The sequence below is a fragment of the Muntiacus reevesi genome, chromosome 5 (genome assembly GCF_963930625.1).
Source record: "Muntiacus reevesi chromosome 5, mMunRee1.1, whole genome shotgun sequence".
NCBI classification, from domain to species: domain Eukaryota; kingdom Metazoa; phylum Chordata; class Mammalia; order Artiodactyla; family Cervidae; genus Muntiacus; species Muntiacus reevesi.
This window is the reverse complement of record NC_089253.1, coordinates 42,473,158-42,493,269: the sequence shown is the minus strand read 5'-3', so window position 1 is coordinate 42,493,269 and position 20,112 is coordinate 42,473,158. Positions and strand designations below refer to the sequence as shown.

General features: G+C 55.4%; 1 protein-coding gene across 3 annotated transcripts in view; it reads left to right on the top strand.

Annotated features, from left to right (window-relative positions):
• SPTBN2 (spectrin beta, non-erythrocytic 2) overlaps positions 1–20,112 on the top strand; it is a 39,690-nt gene that overhangs the window by 12,947 nt on the left and 6,631 nt on the right. For all 3 annotated transcript variants that reach the window (XM_065937822.1, XM_065937824.1, XM_065937821.1), the window contains 22 exons: positions 313–486; positions 1,288–1,379; positions 1,523–1,603; positions 1,916–2,031; positions 3,574–3,686; positions 3,808–3,995; positions 5,384–5,501; positions 6,078–6,236; positions 6,542–6,844; positions 7,977–8,130; positions 8,352–9,222; positions 10,614–10,751; positions 11,317–12,073; positions 12,671–12,873; positions 13,429–13,519; positions 13,762–13,908; positions 16,142–16,405; positions 17,813–18,037; positions 18,335–18,424; positions 18,943–19,203; positions 19,283–19,413; positions 19,664–19,868. In XM_065937822.1, the coding sequence (XP_065793894.1) occupies positions 313–486; positions 1,288–1,379; positions 1,523–1,603; positions 1,916–2,031; positions 3,574–3,686; positions 3,808–3,995; positions 5,384–5,501; positions 6,078–6,236; positions 6,542–6,844; positions 7,977–8,130; positions 8,352–9,222; positions 10,614–10,751; positions 11,317–12,073; positions 12,671–12,873; positions 13,429–13,519; positions 13,762–13,908; positions 16,142–16,405; positions 17,813–18,037; positions 18,335–18,424; positions 18,943–19,203; positions 19,283–19,413; positions 19,664–19,868 (4,881 nt within the window). The remainder of the gene's footprint in view (positions 1–312; positions 487–1,287; positions 1,380–1,522; positions 1,604–1,915; positions 2,032–3,573; positions 3,687–3,807; positions 3,996–5,383; positions 5,502–6,077; positions 6,237–6,541; positions 6,845–7,976; positions 8,131–8,351; positions 9,223–10,613; positions 10,752–11,316; positions 12,074–12,670; positions 12,874–13,428; positions 13,520–13,761; positions 13,909–16,141; positions 16,406–17,812; positions 18,038–18,334; positions 18,425–18,942; positions 19,204–19,282; positions 19,414–19,663; positions 19,869–20,112) is intronic.

The window sequence follows — 20,112 nt, the reverse complement described above, 5'->3', positions numbered from 1 at the left end:
TGCTCAGAGGATGGTTTCAGTTTGAGAGGCTTTGCTGCGTGGATTAAACCGGGAACATTGCTTCATGGAGACAGGAACAGTGGCCCCATTGAAAACATTTTTTTCCCCACTCACTCCGGGTGCAATTAATTCCCTTGGGAATCTTAATCTGCCCCAAGCCTCATCTGCAACTCAGCTTTAACTTCCCCGGGCGGTGCCTGTGTTCCTGAGGGAGGTCATGGGGAAGCCGTAGGAAGCAGGGCCCCGGGAAAGCCAGGAGGGAAGGAGGAGGAGGCCCACAGGCCCACAGCTTTGTGTCCGCTCCCTCCACAGCCAAAGCCCACGAAGGGCCGCATGCGGATCCACTGCCTGGAGAATGTGGACAAGGCGCTGCAGTTCCTGAAGGAGCAAAAAGTGCACTTGGAAAACATGGGCTCGCATGACATCGTGGACGGGAACCACCGCCTGACCCTCGGGCTGGTGTGGACCATCATCCTTCGATTTCAGGTACCCGCACGGTGGCACCCGGCGTGTGCCCCGCGCACCGGTGCGGCAGCCCCCACGGCCACTGCACACATGGGCGGCCCAGAACCTCACACCCTGGGGCAGGGGACTCCTGTCATTAAACAGGACAGAGGCCAGCGTGGGTGTTGTCAAACTCCTGTGGCAAATTCCCTGTGGCCTGGTCTGCTAGAGGACCACATTTGGGGGCACAAAGGATGGGAAATTTTACAGATGGGTACTTCACCACAGAGAGTGTTAGAACTGCATTTGGGGTCTGGTCACCAGTCCACTCCTCTACCCCAAACTCTGCTCGCCTCCCTCAAAAGAACAGCCACCCAGCTCCTCCTTATGTTCTGAGCATCGCCAGCCCAGGGTCCTAATGCCATCACAGCTCTCCTGATCGCCCTGCTTACACCCTGGGTGTAACTCCCCTGCTCCTTCCAGCCCTAAGCAGAGCTCCTTCAGCTTCACCTTTGAAGCCCAGCTCTCAGGAAAAGGTCACTTTTCCACCTGTAGTTTCCCCCCACAGCAGGAACCAGCATCTTTGCCTTCAAGGCACTTCCTCTTCTGAACTCCCACCCCTTTCTGCTGTCTCAAATCCTTTTGACCTGGAGTTCTGTGGTCATTAGTCCAAGAAGAAAGGACCCAGGCTCTATCCCTAGGCCCCTAATTGAGGAGTCTAAGGAGCAGCTTCCGAGCATCTCTGATAACTCCAGGACATCTCTGATAACCCTGAGCATCTCTGATAACTCCGGGAGCCCCTGTTCAGGAAGTGAGGGCTTTCTTTCCTTCCTCCCTTCTTAGATCCAAGACATAAGTGTGGAAACAGAAGATAACAAGGAGAAGAAGTCAGCCAAGGATGCCTTGCTGCTCTGGTGCCAGATGAAGACTGCCGGGTGAGGCTGCCAGAGAGCATGGCCTTGGAGGGCTGGATGCACCAAGGCTGTGCAGTAGGAAGGAAGGATGGGGGCCCAGGAACCATGAGCTGGGGATCCATCCTTGAGGCCTACTCACTGTCTATCCCGGCCTCTGTTTATAGGTACCCCAATGTCAACGTGCACAACTTCACCACCAGCTGGAGAGATGGGCTGGCCTTCAACGCCATCGTGCATAAACACCGGTGAGAAGACGGGGGTTGGCCAGCCTGTCTGAGCTGCTGGTTGGGTTGATGACCCAGGGGCCCGCACACACAGGTAGACAAAGAAGTGAGACAAGCTGAGCTCCACGGCAGTCAGGAGGCGTGAATGTTCAGAGAAGAGCCCAGAATGTGGGGGCGCTTCCTGCACAGAGGGCTTGCGATGGGAAGTCGAGGTGGGGAGGTGCAGTGGGGGTTGGGGGCTTAGGAACTTAGGGATCAAGATGGGGTGGCTTTCCTTTTCCTCTTTAGGCTCTCACATGCCCTTGATTCCTTCTCTATTCCCTCCCTACCCAGGCCAGACCTGCTGGATTTTGAGTCCCTGAAGAAGTGTAATGCACACTACAATCTGCAGAATGCCTTCAATCTGGCTGAGAAGGAGCTGGGACTTACGAAGCTGCTGGATCCTGAAGGTGGGGCAGAGCTATGTGAAAGAGTGGCTGTGGGCTAGAGACAGAAGGTGGATGACGGCTGCCAGGAGCTGAGGGCGGGGAGGACGGAAGTCACTGCCAGTGGTTTACCTGGTTTCCTTGGGGGGGTGATGGAAGTGTTCTGGAATTAGATCATGGTGATGGTTGCACAACCCTGTGAATATACAAAAACCCACGGAACAGTATACTTTAAAAGGGTGAATTTTATGTCATGAAAATTCTATTTCAGTGTAGGAAGAAAGGCAGCCCCGTGTGGAGGATGGTTCTATCCCAGCCCTCCACAAAGCAGCTCTGTGACATGGGGCTAGTTGCTTGGCCTCTCTGTGGGTCAGTTTCCTCAACTCTAAAATGAGAAGATTTAAAAAAAAAAAAAAAGAAGAAGGACTTCCCTGGCAGTCCAGCAGTTAAGACTCTACACTCCCAATGCAAGGGGCATGAAGAATTAAGATCCTGCAGTGCTGCATGGGATGGCCAAAACATTAAAACAATAAAAAGTAAAATGAGATTAGTCTACAAGGTCTCTAAGGGCCCCCAAATTATAGGGTTCTAAATTGAGCTCTGTGACCTTGAGATCTCACCAAACACTGGCCTTATGGTCAGTTGACCCTGCTGGTTGGTCCCTATGATTCTGATCTAATACCCATGAGACCGGGAATAACCACTGGGCTTTGTTTTATACCTGGCATTGCGTTTGCATGCTGAGCTGCTTCAGTAGTGTCTGACTCTTTGCGACCCTATGGACTGTACCCCACCAGGCGCTTCTGTCCATGGGGATTCTCCAGGCAAGAATACTGGAGTGGGTTGCCATTTCCTCCTCCAGGGGATCTTCCTGACCCAGGAATCGAACCCAGGAATCTTGCACCTCCCACATCGGCAGGCGTGTTCTTTACCCCTAGTGCCACCTACTTGAGATGCTCTAACTGACTTAATTCTCACAATACCCCGTTTTGAAATCAGTTTCATCATTATGCTCCATTTATGGAAGAGAAGACAGAGTTCTGTAAAGGTCACACTGCTAGAGGAGCTGAGATTTGAATTCAGGCAGCCTGGCGCTAGAAGCCTGTTTCCTCAGCTGCCTCCCTGGGAGAGCAGAGAGCAGTCTTGTTGCAGAAAAGAGCAGGACAGAAGGGCCAAACAACTTCCTTGCTGGAAATGCGCCTTCTGAAGTGCCCTGGGCAGATTTGGGACTTAGTTGTTTTTTCCGTGTTTTCCATCCCACCAGTAGCCCCTTTTCCCATGCCCTCTTACCAAGCAACTCCTTTTGGTCTCCATTGGGAAAACTGGGTAAAAGCCTTTTGGGGCATCTGGGTTTTATTCTCTGCTTGTTTGTTGGAGAAAAAAAAAAGTTAGCTTTTCATGCCCTTTTAGTCCAAATGGTTAAGGGAGCTGGAGAGATAACCTCATGGGCCTGGGAGGGGAATAAGTGATTGGGATTGGGACTGGAGTAAGTGATTCAGATTGTGGGCCTACTTCCAGGAGGCAGGTTTCTAATCTCTGCCTGACCTGAGTGGTCCTTTTTCTCAGATGTGAATGTGGACCAACCAGATGAGAAATCAATTATTACCTACGTGGCTACTTATTACCACTACTTCTCCAAGATGAAAGCCCTGGCCGTGGAAGGGAAAAGAATTGGCAAGGTACACTCCAGCACGGGGCTGGCGGGCGCACAGGCCGGGGGACGCCTGGCCCGGGGTCCTGCTCCCCTGAAGCGGGAGCAGGGGAGGACTGGGCCAGGGAGCCCTCATCATGGTCTCGCAGGTGCTGGACCACGCCATGGAGGCAGAGCGCCTGGTGGAGAAGTATGAATCCCTGGCCTCTGAGCTGCTCCAGTGGATCGAGCAGACCATCGTGACCCTCAATGACCGGCAGCTGGCCAACTCCCTGAGCGGAGTCCAGAACCAGCTCCAGTCCTTCAATTCCTACCGCACCGTGGAGAAGCCACCCAAGTAGGTGTCCCTGGGCCTCACCCAGCCTCGGCTGGCCTGCCCTGAGCTGTGCTCACACACAGGAAGCCTAAATTAGGGAGGCCTTTTAGGAGGGAAATTTGGCAGCACAGAAATCCAGTGATGCTCATTCCCCCAGCTCAGAGTGCCAGGAGCAGCACCAAAGCAATTAAAATAATAATAATTATCCATTACACGAAATCATGCTATGGAAATGATTGCTGTAGTACATAGAACCGGTACAGTCCACTCAGATAAGATTGTTCTGGGTGTTGCAACAATCCAATCCTAGTTTAAGGATGGGGCATTGGACCTGACAGGTGGTCATTGCTGGCAACACAGATATGTGACTGGTCACTTGCATGCTGCACAGGTTCTTACCACTTATGTATTCTAGCACTTGAGTATTGAAGTGTGGCTTGACTGTTGGGCAATTCTACACAGAACATGCTAAAATTTCTATTTTTTATTTGTGACCCCTTTTGGAGTTAACATGTTTTGGCTCCAAAACTAGTGTTATTCCAGAAACACCCCTTTCTGTGCTTTCCGGGGAATGATTTGAGGTGTGCCCTTTGACCCAGAAAGTCCTCTTCTGGGCACAAAGGTGACCTTTGTAAAAGAAAAATAAGTCATGGGACAGCCACTGTAAACAATATTGAAGAACTGCGTTTATTGACCTGAAAAGACATTCATGAAACATAGGTGTTAGAAGACAGCAGAGAGCAGTGTTAAGCAACCAAAGTTCAGAGTACCTGAGTTCAAATCTTAGCTCTGCCATCTAGCCCTGGTGAGCATTGGGCATCTTATTTAGCCCGTCTGTGCCTCAGTTTTCTCATCGGGAAAATGAGGGTTATGAAAGCGTGTAGTGAGAACTAAACAAGTTAATGTGTGCAAAGCCCTGAAAGCAGGGCCTGGCGGATAGCGAGTGAGTCCTCAACAAATGTTAGTCATGGTTCTGATATGATTCCATCTGCAGACTTGCGTGCCCAAGGGTGACGGTGCTTGTATCTGTGTTGTTTTCAGTTGTTTTAAAATTAGGTTCTTGGGATTTCCCTTTTGGTCCTAGGACTTCGAAGTCCCAATGCTGGGGGCCTAGTTCTATCCCTGGTCAGGGAACTGGATCCCAGATGCCACAACTAAGAGTTTGAATACCGCAGCTAAAGAACTGGAGTCCAGCACAGTCGAATAAATTAACTAGTTAAAGTAAATACTTAAAAAATAATAAATAAAATTAGGTTCTTTTTAAACGAGGATTTTGCCAGGATTTTCTGGCTTTCCCACAAAGCTTATACGAGATGAAAAGCAACACGAGACACTTCATTTTGAAACATAAAGAGACCCCGGGCCCCTCAAGGGCTTTGCTTCTGACCCGACGCGGCCTCCTGCCTCAGGTTCACCGAGAAAGGGAACTTGGAAGTGCTGCTCTTCACCATCCAGAGCAAGCTGCGGGCCAACAACCAGAAGGTCTACACGCCCCGCGAGGGCCGGCTCATCTCCGACATCAACAAGGTCCACAGCCTCCCTTCCGTGTCCTGGGCGACCCACCCTCAGCCCCAGCCCCTCCTGTCCTTGCCTGAACCCCTCAGCCCACTGCACCCCTGCCCTCCACCCATCCCAGGGCAGGTGGAACTCCCATGACCTCTCCCGGGGCCTGCACATCTTCCCCTGCGCCTCTGTCTGTCTCTCCATGCAAATTAGATCCCAGTGCCTTATCCTGCTCAGCACGTCCCCAGCTCTCTGGCCCTACTTTTATTTCATTGTGTTTTTTTTCCCCACAAACAACAGAAGATTAACAGAAGTAATAGGGTTCACCCCCCCAGTCCCACCACTGCAGACGAGTCCAGCGATTTCCACTTGTCTCAGTCCACAGCTGACGTGTTTCTCACGTGGCTCCGTGGCACAGCCGCCGCACGCCCAGCTCCTCACACTTACCTGCACAGGCATCTGATCGCATTCCACAGACCCACCAGACCGAGCTGCCCTGGGACCCACCCTGTGCACCACCCCCAGCCTCGTGAGCCCTCCCCACCCTCACTTCCTGAGCCCCGGCCCCTCGGCGGCGCTCACCCGGTCTCCACCTTGCAGGCCTGGGAGCGGCTTGAGAAGGCCGAGCACGAGCGCGAGCTGGCCCTGCGCACAGAGCTCATCCGCCAGGAGAAGCTGGAGCAGCTGGCCGCCCGCTTCGACCGCAAGGCCGCCATGCGGGAGACCTGGCTCAGCGAGAACCAGCGCCTGGTGTCCCAGGTAGGACGCGGGGGGGGGGGCTCCTGGCCCGCCCAGGCAGGTCTGGAGAGGCGGGGAGTGAGAGAGACAGAGGTGGACAAGGAGCCCTGCTGCGTGGGGAGCTAATGAAATAAGAACTCCATGGCTCAGATGAGCAGACCAAGAACCTGGGGACTGGAGGCTTGAACAGGAGAAGGGCTGATGAGCCAGGATGGGGTGGGACAGAAGGGACGCCTAGAACCACCCCCTGGAGCTGGCATCTTGCAGCAGAAGTGCTCTGGGGGGTGGGGGGCAGGGGGTGAGCAGAGCGGTGGTCCCCGCCCCAGGACAACTTCGGCCTGGAGCTGGCCGCCGTGGAGGCAGCGGTGCGGAAGCACGAAGCCATCGAGACGGACATCGTGGCCTACAGCGGCCGGGTGCAGGCGGTGGACGCCGTGGCCGCAGAGCTGGCCGCCGAGCGCTACCACGACATCAAGCGCATCGCCGCGCGGCAGCACAACGTGTCCCGACTCTGGGACTTCCTGCGGCAGATGGTGGCCGCCCGGCGGGAGCGGCTCCTCCTCAGCCTGGAGCTGCAGAAGGTGTTCCAGGACCTGCTCTACCTCATGGACTGGATGGAAGAGATGAAGGTACCCACGGATGCTGCGGTCGGGCCGAGGTGGTCGGGACCGTGCGGGGGTGGTGGGCAGCGACGAGCAGGTTCCCTCAGCTGCTCAGCCAGGTCTTTGCAGAGTGTGCACCAGTCCGGGGCCCTGTCCTTGGTTCAGATGGACGGAGCAGACGGCTCCCTGTCCTCCTGGGCTCACATTCCAGGGGGAGGAGACTGATGATAAAGCCCTTGGCCCGTCCATAAACAACATAGCAGCTGGGCGTGAAAGCTATGAGAAAAACGGCAACAGGCCGTGTGATGGAGTGGTCCAGGAAGGCCTGCCTGAAGAATGCCATTTAAACTGAGAGCAGAGTGTCCCAAGGAGCCAGCACAGGGAGCTCTGAGGAAAGAATGTCCCAGGCCGAAGGAACAGAAAGACCCTGGGCCTGCTCATGTGTGGCACGTTCCAATGAGAAAGGAGGCCCACGGGGACTATAAGAACAAGGCCGGTGGGGCGGGCAGGGGATGAGGTCAGAGAGGAAGTAGCCAGCTCACTTAGGGCGCACAGGCCTGGTCAAGGAGTTTGGATGTTACTCAGAGTAACATGGAGCACTGAAAGTGCTTAGAAGGTTTTGAAAATGGGGAGAGACGTGATTCTGCATTTTCACATTTTTTTAAATGTCACTTTGACTGCTATTTGAAGAAGGGCTGTGGGCAGCCAGAGTGGGAGCCGAGAGACCAGTCCGAGGCTGTAGTGGTAATCCAGGCGAGAGATGGGGACGCAGATAGGCCTGGAGAGACAATGACGATCGCTGGGGGGGCCGGGGATGGAGCCAGATCGTAGGAGGGCGGGGATAATTCTGGGGCCGAGAAAATGAGTCAGCGCAGAGATTCCTGGGGCAGGATTTAGTAAGAAAGTCGTTCCGCAGGAGGGGAGTTGAGTGCAGAGGCCAGGGTGCCAGGACAGCGCTCAGGGATCACTGTGTGAGTGAGGGCTGACGGACGGAAGCAGGCGTGCTCACGTGGGTGCGATCAAGTGGAGCAGCTCAGAGTCAGGTTGTGGTTGATCCTTGGAAGACAGGGCGAGGTGAGCGTGGCGGCGCAAGAGCCTCGGCTAGGAGGGAACCGGGCGGCTCTCAAACGGGCATCGACATGCCCGGCATGCCCCGCAGGGCCGGCTGCAGTCCCAGGACCTAGGCAAACACCTGACGGGAGTGGAGGACCTACTGCAGCTGCATGAGCTGGTGGAAGCCGACATCGCCGTGCAGGCCGAGAGGGTGCGGGCGGTCAGCGCCTCCGCGCTGCGCTTCTGCGACCCCGGGAAAGGTGACAACGGGGGACGGGACTGGGAAAGGGAGGGGCTGGGAAGGAGGACAGTAAGAGCCGAAGCAGCAAGACGGGAAAAACCTGGGGACAGGAAAGGAGATGGGTGGTTGGTGGGTGACAGAGTGAGAAGTGTGGGGCGGGAGGGGTTTGGAACTGGGGGTACACACGGGGCGTCGGAGGGCTGGGTCACAGCTCTTGGCCCTCTGGTGTGACCTTTGCAGAGTACAAACCCTGCGACCCCCAGCTGGTGTCGGAGCGGGTGGCCACCCTGGAGAAGAGCTATGAGTCGCTGTGCGAACTGGCAGCAGCTCGCCGGGCCCGGCTGGAGGAGTCTCGGCGGCTCTGGCGGTTCCTCTGGGAGGTGGGCGAGGCCGAGGCCTGGGTGCGGGAACAGCAGCACCTCCTGGCCTCGGCGGAAACTGGCCGGGACCTGACGGGTGTCCTCCGCCTGCTCAACAAGCACACCGCCCTGCGGGGCGAGATGAGCGGCCGCCTGGGGCCCCTGAAGCTCACCCTGGAGCAGGGCCAGCAGTTAGTGGCCGAGGGCCACCCTGGGGCCGGCCAGGCGGCCGCCCGCGCCGCCGAGCTCCAAGCCCAGTGGGAGCGGCTGGAAGCCCTGGCGGAGGAGCGGGCCCAGCGGCTCGCCCAGGCCGCCAGCCTCTACCAGTTCCAGGCGGACGCCAACGACATGGAGGCCTGGCTGGTGGACGCGCTGCGCCTGGTGTCCAGCCCTGAGCTGGGGCACGACGAGTTCTCCACGCAGGCCCTGGCCCGGCAGCACCGGGCCCTGGAGGAAGAGATCCGGGGCCACCGGCCCACGCTGGACGCGCTGAGGGAGCAGGCGGCGGCCCTGCCTCCCGCGCTGAGCCGCGCGCCCGAGGTGCAGGGTCGCGTGCCCACCCTGCAGCGGCATTATGAGGAGCTGCGGGCCCGGGCGGGCGAGCGTGCCCGCGCCCTGGAGGCCGCCCTGGCGCTCTACACCATGCTCAGCGAGGCCGGGGCCTGCGGGCTCTGGGTGGAGGAGAAGGAGCAGTGGCTCAACGGGCTGACCCTGCCCGAGCGCCTGGAGGACCTGGAGGTCGTGCAGCAGAGGTAGGCCCTGCCCGCCCGCACGCCCCGCCCCGCCCTGCCCCGCACGCCCACCCCCACCCCTGCCTCCAGACTGGCCTTGTGAGTTGGGGGCCAGCGTGTAGGGTGATGTCCCGCCATAACCTGCCTGCTCCTGCTACGACTTTCAGTCTTAGCAGGTGTCTGTTTTTGGTTTTAATGAAAAATGTTAAACATACTCAGAAATAGAAACCTTATTCAACAGACTCAGCCAGATTCAATAATCATCAGCATCATGCTCTGTTAGACTGATTTTCCTTTTCAAAAGCAAATCCCCAATGGGAACGTTTCACCTCTGTACTTTCCAGGAACGTAGAAGTTTGCGATATGAGTAAATTGTTTTATCACTGTATGTGCAGACTTAAAATAGCTAAGACTTTGAAGTTATAAGCCTTTTAGACAGAGACATGGATTAATCTCTCATAAAGTAGCTTTATTTACAGAATAAGAAATCTTAAAATTTAGAAAGCATGTTTTTGTCATAGAACCACCCACAATACCGTTATCAGATAAAATTAGGAATTCCCTGATGTCATCTACTACTCAAACTATAGTCACATTTTCTGGTGGTTTTTAAAATACAATGAAAGATTTTTTTCTTGTTGTTTTCAAGATATCGCATTACAGGAGCCAGGAAAGTACCACCCCTGTGTCAAATCGAGCCTCTGCCTGTTTTTGTAAATAAAACTTTATCTGAACATGGTCATACCCATTCATTTACATATTATCCCTGTGTCTGCCTTAGCATTAAAACAGCCTGGCTGAATACATATGAGAAAGATCAAATGGTTCACCAAACCTAACATACTTACTTCCTGACCCAAGGATCAAAGCTGGGTCTCCCACACTGCAGGCAGATTCTTTACCATCTGAGCCACCAGGAAAGCCCCAGAATATTTACTATCTGGCCCATTTGCAGAATCTGCTCTAGGGAAATATGAAATGTTTCTGGGGAAAGATAATGCTTCACATATTTATCACTTAAATTTTTTTAGTCGTCAGTTCATCTTTTAACACATATTGGTAAGGTGGGACCCAGGTAGGCAGCTAAGGGGTAAGTCCCAGGAGGAGTAAGGGATCTTGTGCTGAAGGGTGAGGTCCGCTGCTAGGGATTAGTTTGATTTGTCCAGCTATTCCTGACCTTTAATTTTCACATTTTTGAGCAGCTCTAGAGGTGACAGTTTTTCTAGTTGATTAGCGGGTGTGGGGGGCTCCCCCTTGATCCACAGATGCTGTGAACCATGTAAGGAAGAGATGCAGAGGCCCCTATAAATAAGCCTCATGTTGACAGAGAGGAGTTCTCTTGGGCACCTAAGGGAGGCGGCCCAGTGCACCACTGCCTCCTTCCGCTTACCTCCAGCTCTTCCACCCATCAGGTTTGAGACCCTGGAGCCCGAAATGAACGCACTTGCTGCGAGAATCACTGCCGTGAATGACATCGCAGAACAGTTGCTGAAGGCCAACCCGCCAGGGAAGGACAGCATTGTCAATACCCAGAAGCAGCTCAACCACAGGTGGGGTGAGAAAGGATGTGACAGAGAGGATGGCAGCCGGAAGGCAGTTCTGTAGGGATGAGATGGAGGCTAAAGATGAGGAGAGAAAGCCATCTGGAATATGTCCAGGGGAAGGGGGCTGGTGATGAAAGACATGGAAATGGGTTAAAAGCTGCCTGCAGTTTCCCTGGCGGCTCAGTGGTAAAGAATCCACCTGCCAATGCAGGAGATAGGGGTTTGATCCCTGGGTCAGGAAGACTCCTGGAGAAGGAAATGGCAACCCACTCCAGTATTCTTGCCCGGGAAGTCCCATGGGCTGGGGGAGCCTGGCAGGTTACAGTCCATGGCGTCACAAAGAGCCAGACATGACTTAGCGATTAAACAGCAACAACGAGAAAAGGTTGTCTGAAGAGGCTGGGGCCTGGACTGGGGGCAGACAGGAGTTGAAGGAAGGTGAGTGGGGAGCAGCCTCTGCAAACAGCAGGTGGTAGCGTAAATCAGGGGAGAGAGAAGCAGGAAGAGACTGCAGAATATACCTGGACAGGGCAGAGAAGCCAAGCAACCCCAGATTCCCCTCGGCACTCAGGTGGCAGCAGTTTCGGTCCCTGGCGGATGGCAAGAAGGCAGCCCTGACGTCAGCCCTGAGCATCCAGAACTACCACTTAGAGTGCACGGAGACACAAGCTTGGATGAGAGAAAAGACCAAGGTCATCGAGTCCACCCAGGGCCTGGGCAACGACCTGGCTGGCGTGCTGGCGCTGCAGCGCAAGCTGGCTGGCACCGAGAGGGACCTGGAGGCCATCGCCGCCCGGGTGGGCGAACTGACCCGAGAGGCAAATGCCCTGGCTGCTGGCCACCCCGCCCAAGCCCCTGCCATCAACGCCCGGCTTGGAGAGGTGCAGGCCGGCTGGGAGGACCTCAGGGCCACCATGCGGCGGCGAGAGGAGTCGCTGGGCGAGGCGCGGCGGCTGCAGGACTTCCTGCGCAGCTTGGATGACTTCCAGGCCTGGCTCGGCCGCACGCAGACCTCTGTGGCCTCTGAAGAAGGGCCGGCCACCCTGCCTGAAGCCGAGGCCCTGCTGGCCCAACATGCAGCCCTGCGGGGAGAGGTGGAGCGGGCCCGGAGCGAGTACAGCCAGCTGCGGGCCGTGGGTGAGGAAGTGACCCGGGACCAGGCCGATCCCCAGTGCCTCTTCCTGCGGCAGCGACTGGAAGCTCTGGGAACTGGCTGGGAGGAGCTGGGCCGCATGTGGGAGAGCCGGCAAGGCCGCCTGGCCCAGGCCCACGGCTTCCAGGGCTTCCTGCGGGATGCTCGCCAGGCTGAAGGCGTGCTCAGCAGCCAGGTAAGAGTCCGGGGGGGGGGCAACGTCCCAATCAGGAAGAAGAAGTGGGAAATAGGGGTCAGGGGAATGTGAAGGAGTGATGGATGGGGACAGAAATGGCAGCAGGTGGATAGCTGAGCAAGCAGGATCGGCAGGGCGAACACGGCCAAAAGGGTGAGGGACTTCCCTGGCAATTCAGTGGTTAAGACTCTGCATTTTTGCTGCAAGGAGCACAGGTTTGATCGTTGGTCAGAAAAGTTCCACATGCCATGAGGTGTGGCCCCCCCCCCCAAAAAAAAGCAAGTGGAAAAAAAAAGAGATGTTAATGTAACTTAACCAAACTGACATAAGAAGAAATAGAAAACCTAGCTCATCATAACTATTAAGGAAATGCAAACAGCAGCTATAAATAAGATGGGGCAGGATTTGGAGTATTAAAGGCACTCCAGTCCAGCTCCCTTTGAACCTTCTGAGACTTCCACATAATCAGCACCATCCCTCTGTCTCTGAGCCAGAGTCTCCTGCCCGCCCTGGGCGGCGTCCGTGTCTTGGACAGCCGCCCTTCGGAGGTTCCTTCTGAGCAGTTGGGCAGTGAGTTCAGTGTCTCCCCTCCCACAGGAATATGTCTTGTCTCACACGGAGATGCCAGGGACCCTCCAGGCAGCCGATGCCACCATTAAAAAACTGGAAGACTTCATGAGCACCATGGATGCCAACGGTGAGCGGATCCGCGGTCTTCTGGAAGCCGGACGCCAGCTGGTGTCGGAAGGCAATGTCCATGCCGAGAAGATCCAGGAGAAGGCAGACTCGGTGGAGAGGAGGTAGGGTGAGGATGATGGGCAGGTGGGGGCCCTAAAGGGAACCAAGTGAAAACGGAATGAACACGGCACTCAGATCCAGAGATGGGGGTCAGGAGCTGACCAAACCTAGAGAAGGCAGAACCAAGTGGTTGGAGAGCCTGGGCAGAGAAGTTCTGCCTCCCTGACACTGGGGTGAAATGAAGCCCCCTAGGGTAGCTAGACACTGGACCTCAGGATTCCTGGGTTGTCACGTGGATCTCCTGGAAGGTATTGTCCCCATAGGAGGAGGACCGAGAGCCTCTAGGTTAGATAGAGCAGGGGTTCCTAACCTCCAGGATCTCATGCCTGATCATCTGAGGTGCAGCAGTGTAATTATAATAGAAATAAAGTGCACAATAAATTTAATGTGTTTAAATCATCCCAAAACCATCCCTTGCCCCCACCCTGGTCCGTGGGAAAAAATTGTCTTTCACAAAACCAATCCCTGGTGCCCAAAAATGTTGGGGGCTGCTGAATTAGAGGGTCATAACCCTTTCAGAGCAAGTTCAAGGGCTCCACAAAGGCCTGTCATTGCAGACACAAGAAGAATCAAGAAGCAGTGCAGCAGCTTTTGGGCCGGCTTCGGGACAACCGAGAGCAGCAGCACTTCTTACAAGACTGTCACGAGGTGAGGCGCCCAACCCGCCGCGTCCCCTCTGACACTCCCTGGCCACCCCTTTCCCACAATATCCTCGCTCTCTGAGCCTAGAATGAGGCCCCTGGAACCTCAGCTGAGCAAGTGAACCCCTGCCCGGCTTCTCCCCGAGTCCCCCAGCTCCCCCGACACACCCTGACCCCTCCCAGACTCACGCTTCCCTCCCTCTGAAATGCTCTCCGCCCTCCTCCATCCCCACTTGCTACCCTGTCCAGCTGAAGCTCTGGATCGACGAGAAGATGCTGACGGCGCAGGACGTGTCCTACGACGAGGCCCGCAACCTTCACACCAAGTGGCAGAAGCACCAGGCTTTCATGGCCGAGCTGGCCGCCAACAAAGACTGGCTGGACAAGGTGGACAAGGTGAGCGAGGGGACAGCAGCGGCAGGAAGGGAGCGTCCGGGGCCTCCTCCCGTCAGCATCCCAGCCGCCATGCAGGGGAGGGTCCCGGCTTCGGGATCGGGCTTAGAGATCATGGAGCCCTAGGAGCCAAACCTCCCGGGTCTGGAGGACAAATGTCTTAGGGCTGTGGGCCAGTGACTCCAACACTTTGAAAAAGGACAAATCAGCAGGGAGCCAGCCTGCAGCTTGGGCTTCCCAGGTGGTACTAGTCATAAAGAACCCACCTGCCAATGCAAGAGACATAAGAGACACGGGATCCATCCCTGGGTCAGGAAGATCCCCTGGAGGAGGGCATAGCAACCCACTCCAGTAGTCTTGCCTGGAGAATCCCATGGACAGTGGAGCCTGGTGGCCTGTGGTCCACAGGATCACAAAGAGTCGAACCCTACTAAGCAACTTAGCACACACGCGGCCTGCAGCTTTGGGTCAGCGTGACATCTATTCTTGGTCCAGAACAGGATGATACTCTTCAGCAGGGTCGGCAAACTTCTGTAAAAGGGGCAGGCGGTACATATTTTAAGTTGTGTGGGCCACACAGTTTCTGCTGCAGCTACTTGACTCTGCCAGTGTCACAAAGCAGCCAAAGAGAATACATAGATGAATGAGTGCAGCTGAGTTCCAATAAAACTTTATTTATAAGAACAGGTGGTGGGCCAGATTTGGCCCTTGGGCCACAGTTTGTCAACTGTGCTTTAGAGTCTTGCTTTCCTGGCACTTGGTCTCCACTTCCAGCTCTTCCTCAAGAGCTGAGCACAGGTAAAACTTAACTCCTACTCAGTGAGTATTCCTGGACAACATCTTGTGTGCTCAGCACTCTGCTAGGTATTGCAAGGTACATAAAAAGATGCTTTCCTTCCCTCAAGGGCGTGACGGTTGGGAAGAGGAAGAGACCAGTGTGGATCTAGTTTCTTCATTTGTTCAGCAAATATTTACTTGGTGCTAGGCCTGGTGTTAGCCACTGAATGGGGAACAAAGGTGATTCCACTGCATGCTCCACCCTCAAGGAATGATGCTAGAGCCAGGCTCTGAGACATGTACATAAACTGCTAAATTCAACCCAAAGCAGAACATAGTGAATGTAATCAGAGAGAGCCCAGTAAGCTAAGGAGAGAGGAGATGTGGGAATCCTAGAAGCAGGAGCCTGCAGGGAAATTCATGAAGGATGGGTAGAATTTGTACAGGCAGAGATGTTGGGGGGAAGATGTTTCTTGGTAGAGAAACGGGAAACCAGGGGTGTGGACATGGGGGGCGCCTGTATGGGGGCAAGAGTGCAAGTCCTCTGGCAGTAGCACAGGATGTGTGAGGGGCTATGGAGGTAAAAGTGGGCTGGGACATGAAAAGCCCCATCACCACATAAGGACAGTGCACAAGAGCTTTGTGCTGAGGGTTTGTGAAGTTACCCAGCAGAGCTTGGCTCTGGCGCTCTTCATCCTGGCAGCATATGGAAAACGGCCTGAAGACAGTGTCTCGGTTCTGTTTACCTAGTAGCAAGGCTTCCAGTGCAAGCCGCTTCCGTGGGAGGTGATCCAGGGGGTGGGGAGATGACGTGGAGAAGGGAAGGTGGTCAGCGAAGGGTCCACTACCATGCCAGTGACCCCAGGGGGCACCTGGCGCTCAGTCCTCATGGGACACCTGGGAGACCATGTGAAACAGACGTAAGTTATCCCAGCCAAAGCAAGCACACCCGGTATTCATCCACCAATTTCCTGTCACTGGCTGAGGGCCACTTTGGGGGGCAGTAACTCCCTGGCACATGCAGGCCGCCTGGCATGCAGATCACGCCCTCACCTTCCCAGAAACCAGAGCCCTCAAGCAGAAATGCTGGGAGTGGGGAAACTAAGCGAGACCCCTTGGTGAAGGGTGATGAGCTGAGAAACATGAAATGATGGCCAACGACACATGACCGTGTGCAGCATGCCGCTGGAAACCACAAGCACCACGAGACACTGGAACTCACAATAAGGAGAGAGTGCAGTAGCCTCTGAACCAAGACCGGGTCTGTCCTTGAAGAAGGCAAGGGTTTACTCAGCAGCGAGGGTAGGGAAGTTTAGGAAGCTGGGAGAACACCCGAGAACTTGGTGTGGTTGCCCTCACTTCAGGTGTCTGCTGTCCTTTGGATCTCCTTCTGCTATTGGCCTGTGAAGTTCAGTGGCATCTAATTCTGACACTGACCCCTCCCTTGTCGCACACCCAGGAAGGGCGGGAACTGACTCTGGAAAAGCCAGAGCTGAAAGCTCTGGTGTGGGAGAAGCTGGAGGACCTGCACCGGCGCTGGGACGAGCTGGAGACCACCACCCAGGCCAAAGCTCGCAGCCTCTTTGATGCCAACAGAGCTGAGCTATTTGCCCAGAGCTGCTCTGCCCTGGAGAGCTGGCTGGAGAGCCTGCAGGCCCAGCTGCACTCGGACGACTACGGCAAGGACCTCACCAGCGTCAACATCCTGCTCAAGAAGCAGCAGGTACGCCGCGGGCCTTTGGTGGGGCTGGTGAACGGCAAAAGAGGAGATGGGAGTCAGTAGCTCTTGGGATTCACGAGGCCATTCCCGGGCCTCACAGGCAAATCTTCACTGGCATTTCTCAAAGCGATTTCCACGGGTCACCAGTGTTGGAATCTCTAGGAATGTGTGTCAGTCCGAGTAAAGTTGGGAGACAGACGGCACACTCTAACTTGAAAAAGGCAACTTTAGGGGAAAGAACTCTTAATTAATAAAAGGTGGTTACCTCCCAATGGGGTAAAGAGAACGCCGAAGCAAGTGTCAGAAAAAACTTTTTGTAAATAGCCAAATGATATTGGATTGGCCAAAAAGTTCATTCCGCTTTCTCTAAGATGTGGAGAAATCCATCCAAATCCAGTATTTTGAGTTTTGAAGGTCATACAGTCTCTGTCGGATAAAATGGTTAGATAGCATCACTGACTCAATGGACATGAACTTGAGCAAACCCCAGAGATGGTGAAGGACAGGGAAGCCTGGCGTGCTGCACTCCATGGGGTCACAAAGAGTCAGACACGACTTAGTGATTGAACAACAGCAGCAACAGTCTCTGTCATAACTGTTCAGCTCTGTCCTTGTAGGGTAAAAGCAGCCACAGATGATGTGTAAAAGAATAGTGTGATGTGTGCCAATAAAACTTTATTTACAAAAACAGGCAGGGGACAGGATTTGCTGACCTAATGAATACAGGAATAGCAAATGTAGGGAAGAGCTATGTCCCTAGGACTCGGGAGGGGATCCCCAGGAAGTACTGAGATGCCCTACCCTACCCCAAGGCTGAGTTTCAGACCTTGTTGGAGAAGGCAGAGGCCTGCTGGATACCGTAGAAATTTGCTGGGGTATCACAAACCAGAGGGGTCTGAAGCTGGCAGGCCAAGGCTGGACAGCATGCCACTGGGATGCCAGCAAAACTTGCTGTAGGCTGTGAGCCACCAGGTCCCTTATACTTCATGCTGAAGGAGCTAGAAGAGAAACAGGCTGGAACCATAAATAGAAGCCCATGCCTGCCTTTGCATAGTGGTGTCCCTCCAGCGCCCTCTATGGACAAGTCCTAGTATTGCATCAGCTGACCAAGGAAAAATCTTTACAGCATCAGGTTCCAGGACTCAAAATGGGCAAAGGTGTACTTGAAACTGAGATGGCTGGGAGAAGAGTGAGAGACCATAAATTGATTACTGGCAGAGATATCACACCACCTGGATTCTTAGATATATTGAAGTCTGAGATCCATTGATGTCGGCCAGGAAGAGATACTCTCCCTAGGTTGAGCTGTACAGATAAGAATTCATGATCAGCTCGATACAGACTAGTGTCTCCGCTGACTTTGAAGGTGGAAGCACGGTGCTAACATCTGCTTCCTCTTCCGGTCGGCAGATGCTGGAAAGGGAGATGGCTGTGCGAGAGAAGGAGGTGGAGGCAATCCAGGCGCAGGCAAAAGCTCTGGCCCAGGAAGACCAGGGTGCAGGGGAGGTGGAGAGGACCTCCAGGGCAGTGGAAGAGAAGTTCAGGGCCCTGTGCCAGCCCATGGAGGAGCGCTGCCGGCGCCTGCAGGCCTCCCGCGAACAGCACCAGTTCCACCGGGACGTGGAGGATGAGATCGTGAGTCTTCGGGACCTGGGACAGGGTTAGAGTCTCCATCGGGGTAAACAGCCCCCTGCCTTTGGCTCTCTGTCTCCTTCCTGGGTGCTGGGGGTTGATGCCAGCAGGGCTTTGTTATCTCTTCCCTTGGGCATTAGAAGTCAACCCCCTAGCGACACCCAAGGATACCCTCTAGGCCCCTTGCCCCCAGAATCAGAGCCCTGGAAAACCTTCCCCCGGGAACCCCTTCCCAGCCAACCCCCTGGCTGTTGCTTTGCCCTCCGGACCTCAACGGACAACCCCCCATTTCTCATCCAGTTGTGGGTGACGGAGCGGCTACCCATGGCTAGCTCCATGGAACATGGCAAGGATCTGCCCAGTGTCCAGCTCCTCATGAAGAAGAACCAGGTGAGGCAGACCTAAAGGGAAAAGAAGGGGTCCCAAGAGCCTGCCCAGACTTGAAAGTTGTTTTTTATTTTTTTTTGGCTTCCCTGGGTCTTAATTGCCGCACGAGGGACCTTTTAACTTTTAGCTGCAGTATGAGGGATCTAGTTCCCTGATGAGGGACTGAACCCAGGTGCCCTGCATTAGGAGCATTGAGGCTGGGTCACTGGACCACCAGGGAAGTCCCGAAAGTTTGTTTTCTTGAGACCCGGGGTTTCTCTGGCTGTCCCTGATGCTGGGCATAATCTGAGACTTCAGTGGTTCCCTTTCCTCACCTCAGGATGGTGGGTTCCCCTAGTAGTAGATCCTGTGGATTAAAGAGGTACCTTTGTCATATCCTGGGGCCAGAAAAGAGGGGACGTGAAGGACTCGGAAAGGACGAGAAGCAGAAGTGTGAAGAGGGGCTTGTGTGGAGTAAGTGTCGGGCAAGGGGGTTCCCTCAGCAAGCCTTTCATCATCTCCTCCTCTGTTGCTGCGGACAGACGCTGCAGAAGGAGATCCAGGGCCACGAGCCCCGGATCGCGGACCTGACGGAGCGGCAGCGCACCCTGGGCGCGGCGGCAGCAGGCCCCGAGCTGGCGGAGCTCCAGGAAATGTGGAAGCGCCTGGGCCACGAGCTGGAGCTGCGAGGGAAGCGACTGGAGGAGGCCCTGCGGGCCCAGCAGTTCTACCGTGATGCCGCAGAGGCCGAGGCCTGGATGGGCGAGCAGGAGTTACACATGATGGGCCAGGAGAAGGCCAAGGTGAGAGCCGGGGCGGAGCTCAGGCTGCGTCTCTCTTTCCCCGACCCTTACCCCCTGCTGCCCCTGTCTCCTTCCCCAGGACGAGCTGAGCGCCCAGGCGGAGGTGAAGAAGCATCAGGTATTGGAACAAGCCCTGGCCGACTATGCCCAGACCATCCACCAGCTGGCAGCCAGCAGCCAAGACATGATTGACCACGAGCATCCAGAGAGGCAAGAACACAGGCAGCAAGGGGGCCAGCCCCGGGGGCTGTGGGTGGGGAGGGGTGGGGAGTGGGGGGAGGGAGGGGGCAGCCAGATCGAGGAAGGCCTGGAGACTGCACAGCCTTCTGACCTGTGTGTCTACAGAACTATCTAGGAGTCTGGGGAAGTGGGGATGTACCAAGTTGTTGGGGGGCCAAGAGGGCCAGGACCCCGAAGGCTAGGCCCGGGGTCAGAGCAGCAGCCTCTCCATGTCCCACAGCACCCGGCTGTCGATCCGCCAAGCCCAGGTGGACAAGCTGTACGCCGGCCTGAAGGAGCTGGCGGGTGAGCGGCGGGAGCGTCTGCAGGAGCACCTCCGGCTGTGCCAGCTGCGCCGGGAGCTGGACGACCTGGAGCAGTGGATCCAGGAGCGCGAGGTGGTGGCCGCCTCGCACGAGCTGGGCCAGGACTATGAGCACGTGACTGTGAGTGTGGGGAGGACGGTGGCCACACGTGGGCTTCCAGGGGGTGGACCAGCGCCTCATCCTGGGTGGAGCACCAAGGGGCAGGGGCGCAAGACCAGTGCAGACACTCTTTGTTGAGTTTAGAGGTGTTTTGTTGAAAGAACTGTGCAGAAAGGAGGAGGCGGGACTGCACATAGATGTGGGCAAAAGGAAAGTGACCAGTCACTCTTTTCTGACAGAACTCAGCAGTATAGGGGGCGTGAGG